General features: G+C 51.3%; 1 protein-coding gene across 2 annotated transcripts; it reads right to left on the bottom strand.

Annotated features, from left to right (window-relative positions):
- Positions 1–1110: 1110 nt before the first annotated feature.
- Positions 1111–11175, bottom strand: CRYBB2 (crystallin beta B2). 2 transcript variants are annotated; one of them, XM_033098136.1, is made up of 7 exons: positions 11050–11175; positions 9569–9621; positions 9367–9446; positions 6355–6473; positions 3662–3794; positions 2411–2553; positions 1118–1370 (listed from the first exon to the last, which is right to left on the bottom strand). In XM_033098136.1, exons 3-7 carry the CDS (start codon positions 9418–9420, stop codon positions 1202–1204), a joined length of 618 nt encoding a protein of 205 aa, XP_032954027.1. In that variant the 5' UTR covers positions 9421–9446; positions 9569–9621; positions 11050–11175; the 3' UTR covers positions 1118–1201. The 2 variants fall into 2 exon arrangements, with proteins under 2 accessions (XP_032954026.1, XP_032954027.1); XM_033098135.1 differs by lacking the exon at positions 9569–9621 and having other exon boundaries at positions 1111–1370.

Genomic DNA, 11175 nt, shown 5'->3' with positions numbered 1-11175 from the left:
GGCGGGAGCAGAGGCTCTGAGATCCCGCCCAGCTCTGACTGCGCCGCTGTGACTGATAGGGCTCAGCTCCAATCAGGACCCAAGGAGCGCCACCACCACCACCACCACCACCGCCACCGCCACCGCCACCGCCACCGCCACCGCCACCGCCACCTCCGCCGCCGCCGCCGCCGCCGCCGTCCCCCCGCCCCCCCACGCCCTCCCGCCTCCCCACCTACACACCCACACAGACCCCCGCCCTTGGCCCGGGATCCCTGAGGAAGACTCTTTGCTGACACCTAGTGGCTGAAGCAGGAAGTGGCTCCCGGTGGGAGGGAAAGAGGGTCAGAGCAGTCCTGCTGAGACCTGAGAGCCAGAGAAGCTGTCCACGCTGCGAGGAGGAAAGTGAGGGGAGGTGGGGGGACCTAGTGTCTCAGGACCTTGTGCTTAACCAACTCTCTTAAGTTTCCATGCCCCGAAGTACTCACTGTACCTGGAACACTGGAACGTACCATGCTCTGTCTTGTTCCCTAACTTTGCACACTCTTCCCTTTGCCAAGATTGTTCCGCCCCAAGATTCACCTGGAAAATGCCAACTTTTCTTTCAACCTCTCCACGTCTTTGGAAAATGTACTAACGCCCCAGGCAGTAACCCCTGCCTTCCCTTGGTGTCCCTATTTCTGGGATGGGATGGGGATTGCAGGGTTGTTCGCTCCTCCTGGGAGATCTAAAGAAACTCCCAGGTACAAGGTGATAACTCAATTATGAGGGAACGGCAGGCAGTGCATACGTCTGTAAAGGCGGGGGTATCCATCACATGCCCCTGAGAGTAACTGTGCTCAGCAGCCACGTAAGAGGGAGCCCAGGCCAAGCCACTTAGATGACATAGGAGTTGTGAGTTAGGCAAAGAAACAGAGGCTCAGAGAGGTTGGACTATATGCCCAAGGTCACACAGCTAAGTAGCTACAGAGCCAGAAGACCCAGTGAGGGCCCTGCTGTCCTATGCCTCACCCAGACACTTTCTGTTGCTCTCTCTCTCTCTCTCTCTCACACACACACACACACACATACAAACACAACGCACATGTAGCACGCAGCTCTCACTGGGGATAAAATATGCTGCCGCAGACTAGTTGCAAGTCACACTTTATTCACTCACCAAGAGGACCGGGGGGATTCTGGGCAGCAGACCAGGCCCCTGGGAAGGAGGAAATGGGGGGCACTAGTTGGAGGGGTGGAAGGCTCCCCGTTGGTGCCACTGCATGTCACGGATGCGGCGCACAGACTGCACCTGGGGGTGGGGGGCCCCAAAGTCACTGCTGTCCTTGTAATCTCCCTTCTCCAGCAGGTACTGCAGCCCACGGTAGCCAGGATACTGGTAGCCAACCCACCTGCAGGGCCAGAGGTGGGAAGAGAGGACATGGGGAGACAGGAGAAACAGATAAAAAGAGGAAGGGAGGGAGGGAGAGAGGGAGAGAGAAAGAGGGGGAGAGAGAGAGAGAGAGAGAGAGAGAGAGAGAGAGAGAGAGAGAGGATCCTTAAACCATGAAGAGGGGTGGAGCCTCCCAATCATTTCACACTTCCTGAATGGTGAGCAGGAACAGTATCACCCTCCCAGCATACAGCTCTGCTTTCTTCCTTCTCTTGATGGGGAGCTCACTACCTCCCGAAAACTTTTGACTGGAGACCTGATACTAGGATCAGGAGAAAGGGTGCGCACTGAAGATTAGAACAAGACAAGCCTCTTATCCCAACCCCAAGCCCAGCTGCAGGGCTGAAGGAGAGTGGGTGAGGTCCCAGGAGCCCTCTGTACTTCCTTCACCATTTGAAGTCATCAGCACTCACTCTTTTGAGTACCTGATGAAAGTCACAATCTTCTCCCCAGATAACGCCACATAGCCCTGGCCCACAGGGACGTGCATGGCCAGCCCCCCAAGGACACCTCAGCTCTGCTGCTCAGTCTCGAGACCCCACGTCTCACGCTCTCACTCCTTGGGCTTGTGCAGAGTCTCTCACACTCACCAAGCCCTTCCTTCTCCTCTTGGCCCCTGCAATTCCTGCTCTTTTTTGAGATCTCACTCAAGAGTCTCTTCCTCGGGGAAGGAGTCTAGATTTGTGTGATTCTTAAAGTATTAACAGTTGTTCCCTACTAGACTGTTACACCCTTCTGCTACTCCCTTCTCTGCCTCACCAACATCTCCTGTCCTGCTCTTTGTGGCCGAGGTTAAGGCCAAGGTCCCTCGCCTCCAAAGGTAGGGTGTTACCCAAAAGGAAGGTCTGGACGGAACTTCCGGGGCTGAGAGTCACCACACATGGGCTGACGACTTCCACACCCATTTTCCAATGAGAAGACTGAGGTCAGGATCACCAGGCTTCAGAGCAAAACAGGACTTAGGACCCCAGGGCGAGCCAGGGCTGCATCTGCACTCACGTGCCACTCTGCACCCGCACGGATGACACCTTCTCCTGGTAGCCATGGGCGTGGAAGCTGGGCACGTCGTCGTCTATGACCTCCATCTTCTTCCCCGTGAAGTTGGGGTTCTCATAGAGGATGATCTTGTGCTCTTGGCTGTCCTGTGGACAAGGAATGAGGGGACGTCAGTAAGGGAGAAGGAGCCTAAGGTGCCTTCTCGCCATCCTCATACCCGGGAGTTGGGGTCAGCAGCTCCACCTACAGCCCTCTGCCCAATACCGCCACCACGTGAGTGTCTATAACTGCCATCGAACAGCAGCCATTTGGTGAGATCCTATTGGGCTATTTTCATGTAATAGATACCCCAGAGTCTACATTTTGGGAAATATTTGATTCTGAAATGTCATTTTCCCTCCCACAGCCTCAATTCCCCTTTATAAATAAATGGTGGCCATGATCCACACACACACACACACACACATACCTGTACAGGATTACAGTGCCTCCAATAGACACTTGAGATGTTTTGGCTTTCCTTCATCTCTATGTCTTTCCCCATCCTCCTGTTCCTGTTACATTTTTCTTAGTTATCTCCTTTAATCCTTTAAACTACTCTTATGCCATTTGGCAGATGAGGAAACTGAGGCTCAGAGAGGTAAAATGACTTGCTCAAGGTCACAGAGCTGGGGGTACCAGAGCCAATGTAGGAACCCAGGACTGTGGAAGGCTAAGTCCAATGTTCTCCAATCTCCCATCAAGCTTTGGAAGAACTAGACTGGTCTGGGAAGGTTTGGGGGTGTGACTGAGCATTGCTGGGCTCTTTGCATACCCCGAGAGTTCACACGCTCATAAGAATCGGGATCGGAGAAGCACTGAAAGGTCACACTGGCTTGAATTATAAACAAGAGCTAAACTGCCTTTTCCTCTACACCCAGGTCCAGAATTTCTTTTAATATGTTCGATGGCTATCATTTACCATTTACCGAGCAATTGCTCTGTAATAGGAGTTGTGCAACCCTGGAAAGCACCGTCCACATGGAATAAAATGTGAACAGTGCCCCCTGGAGCTTTTCAAAGTCTTGTGAATGGAGCCCCCTGGGGTTGTACAATGTGGCAGCTCTCAGGCGAAGCAGAATGGCATCTCAGGAGAGTAGATATTCCCCGTGGATCCCAAAGGGCTCACTGCTGGAGGTGAGGCTTCTTCTGGCCCCTAGACCCTACCTCCAAGGTGGCAAAGACAGGCAGAAGCGTGATGGCCACGGAGCTCACCAGTTTGATAGGCCTCAGGGAGCTGAGGGAGTCCGTCCTCCGACTGCTGGTCCACGAGTCCCAGCGTGGGTACTCACCCTTCTCAAACACAAACTGCTCACCCTTGCAGTTGGCTTGTTCGTAGCCCACCCAGCTGCAGTGGGGTGTGTGGGGGAAGGGAGAAAGAGAGAAAGAGACAGACAGAGAGAGAGAGAGAGAGAGAGAGAGAGAGAGAGAGAGTTACACTTGCCCAGCTCATCAAGGAGTAGTGGCCCCATCTAAATTCCAGCACAGACTCCAAGAGCAGAGTCACACTTCAATTATCTAGATGCTGACTTCAACCATCTGGAACACAATCAGGAATTAAGAAGGAAGCCCAAAAGATGGCCCGGCAACGATACGGATAAATAGAGCCCATGCACCACGGCCAGTGGTATGCTGGAATTAACAGCCAGCTCTCAAAAGCAAAAACAAAAACCTGACTGTAGCGTGTGCCGATTTCCATGGTGTAAATGCTCCCACGTGGCCGATTTCGAGCTATCAGTGTGACATCACTGAATGTGGAGTTGGAAAGGGTTGTATCCAATCAGCCTCCACCCCTGAGAACTGGTGCCCAGGACACCACCACATCTAAAAGGTCCTTATTCATACCAACCCTTCTCTTTAGATCTAATTCTTTTGTTCTGGACGGTTGTCTCTTGACTCATATTTTACACAAAACTCTAATAGTCTCTTAGATTCACAGGAGAAGAGAAATAATGCCTTAAAGGGAAGGAAAACCTTCTGGCAGGGGTGGGGAGAGACGGCATGGCTAATAAAGGAAAGGGGAAAACAGGAAAAGGAAGGCACAAACTTCAAAATGTCTGGCATTTGGGGGCCACTCATTGCCGGGCAAACATTGCAGCCTGGTGCCACACGGCTGCTCAGAACAATATTCTAAGGCTTTGATCGAAGGGGAGATCGTGTTTCTTGCTGCTTTTAGATGAGGATGGACTCTTGATCCGGCAATTCTGCTTTAGGCCACGTGTCCTTAGAAAACCCTTGGCAAGAGCTCACTGCTCCCTGAATAAGGATATTCATCATGGTGTTATTTAAAATACCAAATAATTGAAAGGACTTCAGCATCCAACAGTCAGGGCTTGTTTAAGTACATTAGGGCATATCCCATGATGGAATGTTACAAAGCCACGGAAAATAGTGAGTAGGACACAGGTTCTCAAACCTAACTGGGCAGAACTACCACCAGATGAGTTTATGAAATGCAGATTCCTGGGCTCCAGAACCAAGAGCTGGATCTAATTGGACCAAGAAGGGGCCCAAGAATCTGCCTTCTGGGACTCTGATGCAGATTTACCTCAAAAAAACTCTCTGGAAAACACTGACATAAAATACTGTCTAATGACACGCAGAGAATTTGCGATATCTTGTAGCTTTCAAAAGGAATTACAAAACAGTATGTATAGCATGATCTGATTTTGATTAAATATGTTAAATATATATTAAATGTATATAATATAGTAAATACATACTTAATCCAAATCAGATCATTATATATAGTATATATACATATATACATATACAGAGAGAGAGAAACCTAGATTTCTATCAAAATCTTAGCAATGGTTACTTCTGAGTTATAAGTTGTACTTTTTTGCTCTAAACTATTGCTTCTTCATTTGAAACGATAATTAATAAAAAATTATCGGAAGTTATGTTTTTAAAAAGAAAGCAGAGGAATGTAAACTCCATTTGAGAAATTCTTCCATCCAGATACTAAAACAGGACAACTTTTTAAATCCGACGCGGTACTTAAATGGTCAAAACGTCAGCTGTCTAGGAAGGTTTGCTCTCAGGCCCGCAGAGGCTCTGAGCGCGTCAGGTGAGCGAGGCTCGGCAGGGCCTTTCCTAGGCTGTGTTCTCCCCCTCAGCAGATTCTGATTCGAGGAGGGACATTGAACTCTGCAAAATTCCCTGAGAACCTTGAGGTGTCGTGCAGGTGACCCAGGACTCCCAAACACACCGGACTCCCTGACCCTGTTGAGAGGGGGTCACCGGTAACCGCCTGATTCCTGAGGCTCTTCCAGAGAAGAAGTGCTCAGAGAACCACAAAGAGAAGCCCCCACAGGCGGTGCTCAGATTCATGACGTGAGCAGGACAGAATCACATCCTACCAATCACATCCTCTTCTCTCTTGGGTTAGGGGCTCCAGGCCTGCTGACCCCCAAGTGCATCGGTGACTCTGCTGACACCCAGTATAATCAGAATCTGAGAAGGGAGGGGTGGGCCATCCAGTTTTCAACCCCCCAGGAGAAAAGACACTCCCGGAGCCAGAGATTGGCTGTTCTGAAAAGGCCTGTGAGAGTTACCATGAGCATTTCCCTGCCTTGACAAAGTGGCTGATCTGGGTGTCAGGCTTTTCACCTGAGCTCTGTCCCTTCAGCCTCAGGGGGACATGGCTGTCCTCATCCTGCAGAGGAGAAAACTGAGGCCCACAGAGGGAAGTCACACAGTCCAGCAGTGGGGGAGCTGGGATTTGAACCCTGCTCTATCTGACTCTGAGGCATATATCCTCACGATAGGCTGCCAGGCCCCAAATCCTGGTTCTCCAATTGCATAGTCTAGGAGCACAGTGAGGGCAGCTCTTTCCAGCTCCACAGCCCAGTTGCCTCACCCTGGCAGCCCCCCTGACCAGGTGAGGCCACCCCGGTACATACGGTCCAGCCTGTACCAGGACAGAGCCTGCCTTCTCCACGCCGGTCTCTTTCAGGTTAGGGCAGGGCCCGTTGAGCTCATGCGAGTGGCCTTGGAAGTTCTCCTGCTCAAAGATGATGATCTGTAACAGGAGGAGAGAGTTAGAGCCCGTCATGGTGGGGAGGGAGGACAGCAGGGCAGTGGGGGTGGGGAGGGGACTCGGGGAGCCTGGAAGCACGCTGAAGCATTCCACCCAAGGGACTCACAAACTAAACATAAAGTCAGACAGTCCTGGCTGTGTGGGTTACCAGCTGTGAGACCTGGAGCCAGTACTTCACCTCTCTGAGCCTCACTTTCCCCATCTGTGAAATGGGAAATAAAGACAGAACCTACTTCCTGGGGTTGTCGGAAGGATTCAGAGAAGCATCATGTTAGCACACAGTACTGGCTCTGTGTGGGAGGCTTAAATAAGACATCCCAGTAGGTAAGTGGCAGAGCCGAAATTGGAGCCCAAGCTCGTCTGATTCCATGAAAGCAGCATTTTGAAAACTCTAATAACTCTAATAACAAAGCACGTGGGATCTTGGTAAAATGCAGTTTCCGAGCCAGCAGGTCTGGGATGGAGCCCTGGGTTCCGCATTTCCAACGAGCTCCCAGGTGAGGCCGCCACCACGGGTCTGTGCAGCCAGAGGCTCTCTTGCTTGAACTTCTGCTCGCATTAGAGCTGGCCCGGTGCTGCCATCTGTACCCCTCGCCCATTTCACCCGTAACCCTACACATACCTGTGCCCTCGCCTTAAGCCCCCTCAGGCTTTGCAGTCTCCTCTGACTGTCCCCCGGGGACACTTCTTAAGGGGACTTTACTCTCCTTGCCTCACCTGGTCCTCTCATCAGCCCAGAGAAGGGGGCCAGCAGCATCCCCACCAGGGCAACAGAAGATCTGCAAAGGCAAGAGGCCACCCAAAGCCTCACAGCCAAGTGTTAACTGGGAGGCCAGCTGCCACCTTTTCATGATTCCAGAGAGCTTTTGGGAACAGAGGTTTTCCAGCCACACTTCCCCAGGAGCGGCGTCTGGATGAAGAGATGGGCTCAGGGCAGCCAGCTCCCGGGAGGGACAACTGTGCAATCCACGTGGTCAGCACGGGTTGGGTAGACATGTCCCTCTCTCTTAGGCGGGGGATTAGCCACATAAAGCCGGGGAAGGGAGGCCCGCCAGAGCTCAGAGACAAATTCCATGGACTCAATTCAGCCCTTATGCTCACTGACTTGACAACAGATGGTCAGGAGACATGGGTGCTGATTTTGCCTCTGCTGCATCCAGCTGTGCAATCCTAGGAAGCAACTTGACGGCTCTGAGCCTCGGCTCTCCCATCTGTAAAATGGGGATCACACCTATTTCGCAGGGTTACCGAGAAGAATCAAGGCATATGGAAGTTAGGGGCCAGCTCGTTATTACCGTGGCCTGGGAGACAAGGGCTTGCAAGCCTGAGGTGGGTGGGGGAGGGCAGCCTGGCCATGCATTTGAAAGGCTTAGAGAGCCCAAGAACTTGGTATTGTTGTTTATCAACAAATAGATGCTAAAATTCTACACCTGGTATCTAATCCCTTAATCCTGTGTGGTCCAATACAGCAGCCTTTAGCTATATGTCAAGTGAACAAGATGCAACTAACCCGAGTTCAAATGTGCTGTAAGTATAATAATACACATTAGATTTTGAATATTTAGTATGAAAAAAAAAGAATATAAAATGACTGCCTAATCATTTTTCTATTGACTATACATTAGGCTATATGGGGTTTAATAAAATATGGTATGAAAATTTATCTCATCTGTTGCTTTTTACCTTTTGAACGTGGCTACTAGGAAACATTCAGTTCCTTCTGTGGCTCCCATTTCATGTCTGCTGAGCTGCCGTATACTGCCTCACACTGACCTTCTTTCTGTTCCTCACACTCATCCAGCTCGTTCTGACCCCTGGGCCTTTGCACTCGCTGTGCCCCCTGCCTGGAACTCTCTCCCCTGCCCCTGCTCTCTGATTTTCACATGGCTGCTCCACGACTTCACCCAGGTCTCCACTCCAGTGCCACCTCAGGAGGCATTGCCTAAGGAGGTCCTTCGGGACCACCTGAGCTACCACAACAATTCTTCATCCACTTGAGTCTCAGGAACCACTCACTCTATATTTTTTTGCAATACTTCTCACTCCTCGAAGTCATATATTTATTCGTTTGTTTCTTGTCTGTCTTTCCTCTAAAAGTAACCCCCTCAAGGGACAGGATGGGCTGAGTGGCTGAGGGGCTGCATCAGCTCACGCTTTCCTGGCTATGGAGGCCCCAAGTCAGACAAAGGGCAGTTCCCGGATAGACTCTCTGCCCAGGGCCCCGGATGCAGAGGGAAATGGAGGGCAGCCTGGTAGAAGGCTGTTTGTAGAGGTTTGGGGCAGAATAGGGGTGACAAGCTTCTGACTTGGGATAAGAGCCCACTGCCTTTATGAGGGCAGGAAGATGAGAAAGCAAAGAAGGCACTATTAGCTGGCATTAGGCGGGCACAACACAGGCCAGGCGTGAGGCTGAGCCTGTTTTCTTTGCCTCTTCACAACTACCCTATGCTGTGAATTCGATTCTCTTCATTTCATGCATGAGGAAACTGAGGCTCAGAGAGGTCAAGTGGCTCGCCTGGGACACACAGCAGGTGTGGAGTCAGGATTCACACCCCACCTCCCAGTCACTAGACCCCTTTTAGAAGGGACTGAGGGTCTGCCTCAACCTTGGGAAGCCCCCATGGGCCATAGTGTGTAGGAGGGGGTAAAACCAAGCAACTTAAGACTCCGAAGCAGGAAGCTGGTAGTGGGAGTTCTGGCATGCCAGGGAAGGGCCTTCAGAATCAGCCCCCAGTGTGCAAGTTGGGGAAACTGAGGCCCAGGGGCAGAGAGGGAGGCTCGGGACGGCAGATGCCAACCCCACTTTACAGAAGGGAGACTGAGTCTGGGGAATGAGCTCTGCTTGCCCACCCCCTCCCCCCTGCATGGTACCCACCTTGGGGTTGAGGGGCTGCGGCTTGCCCGCTTGGGTTTGGGGGTCTGAGGCCATGGTGGGCTGTCCTGTGCAAGAATGACCTGGAAGACATGGGGGAAGCAGGAGTGAGGACCTCTCTGGGCCCTTGGCTTTCTCACCTGAGGGCCACCCCATGGTTGTCCTAGAGCTGTGGAGTCAGCAAGCAGCTGCCTGAGCGTCCCACCTTAGCTTCACTTTTTGTGTCCAGACCAGCTCCGGAGGGAAAAATGAGGTCTACTGAAAAACAAAGCGATAAATTAGAGCTTAAGTGGGGTCTCATGTGGGTCACGGTCACTCAGGTCCCACAGGACACAGACCCACCGATCGCGTGCAGAAGTTTTTTGATTAAAGGCCAGCAGTGTGGGGCAAATAATACCCATGTACTGCCCATGCTTGGCTGGCTGTGGCCCCAGTCTGCGATCTCACAAAGTCCCCTATAGATCCTGCCTCTCATCCCCAACTTCCTCTTTGACCCCCTTCCCCAGTACCCAGAATGCTCCTCTCCATCCCGGGTCTTCTTCCCCCCATAACACATCTGTTACGGCACTCATGCTAAAGAAAGCAAAGACATGCGCGTAAATGGTGGAAATTCAGGCACTGTCACAGCCGTAGGAAGCATCTCTTACTTAGCTGGTGAGAATACTGGAAAAGTCAGTCTTTTCTCCCTTCCTGCGGAAAGGGCAGTGAACCCAGCCTGTGTTCTCCCAGTGAAAAGGGGAAACCTGACCTCCTCCAAAGATAACATCCAGCTTCCAGAAGCCCCGTCCACACCAGAACATCCCCCAGAAACAAGACATTCAAATAAACAGCATGGGAGCCAAACCTGCTCTTCTCTCTTAAGAAACCAGCCTTCGGAGGCTGTCACAGCACCAGAGGTCCCGCCAGGAGAGTCCCCAGTCCTCAGCATTCTCAGAACAAAGATTAAACTCAAACTCAGGTGTTGGCCCTGCCGCTTACAAGCACTGAAGTCATCCTCTCTGTGCCTCAATTACCTGTTCTGCAAAATGGGGATAGTAAAGGCACCTATACATGGACAAAGTATGATAATTCAATTATACGAGGCAGAACACTCAAGCACTTGGCAGAGGTCCCTAGAGACACTTGGTGCTCAGTGCATGGCAGCAACGATGGCATAATTAGGATCATTTCCACCGAGTGCTAGTGGCTTTGAAATCACCTGTTGCTGGGAGCCCCCAGAGAGCCGTGACTGCTACCTACTCCCTAGTGCGCCCCAAGACAGGACACATGGTGGTACTGGGAGTCATTGTGGATACGGAGAGAGCTGATTCACCGCCCTACAAATGATGCTGAACCTTCACTGGTTTGATACCTTCTTACAAACCCTCAGATTCTCTTTTCTAGCCGCTGGCTGATGGACTGTTTAGTATTGAAATAATTAAGAGCATTGCCCAAGTACCTACTCTGTGACAGGTGCTGTGCAGGACAATTCACCTACGGTTTCTCTAAGCCCCACTAGACAGGAGATTTTAAAACCCCTCTCCCATTTAACAGAAAAGAAAACTGAGGCTCAGAGCATTGAAATCTTTGCCCAAGGTCACTTTGTCAGAAAGCAGTGGCATCTGGATTCATACCCAGGTCTCTCCCACTTTCCATCAGGAATGAGGATGAGAGAAAAGGCAAAGGAAGCAAGAAAGGCATTCTTACCAGTGACACCAGCCCCTGAGAGTGTCTGTGAAGTCAGGTTCATGGGAGGTGGCATTTATATCTTCCCCAGGAATGCTGGTGTCAAAACAAGTGACGGCTGCATCCCCACAGAAAGCAGGGCGAGAA

This window comes from Rhinolophus ferrumequinum, chromosome 25 (assembly GCF_004115265.2).
Source record: "Rhinolophus ferrumequinum isolate MPI-CBG mRhiFer1 chromosome 25, mRhiFer1_v1.p, whole genome shotgun sequence".
NCBI lineage: Eukaryota > Metazoa > Chordata > Mammalia > Chiroptera > Rhinolophidae > Rhinolophus > Rhinolophus ferrumequinum.
This window is presented reverse-complemented; position numbering and strand designations above follow the sequence as displayed.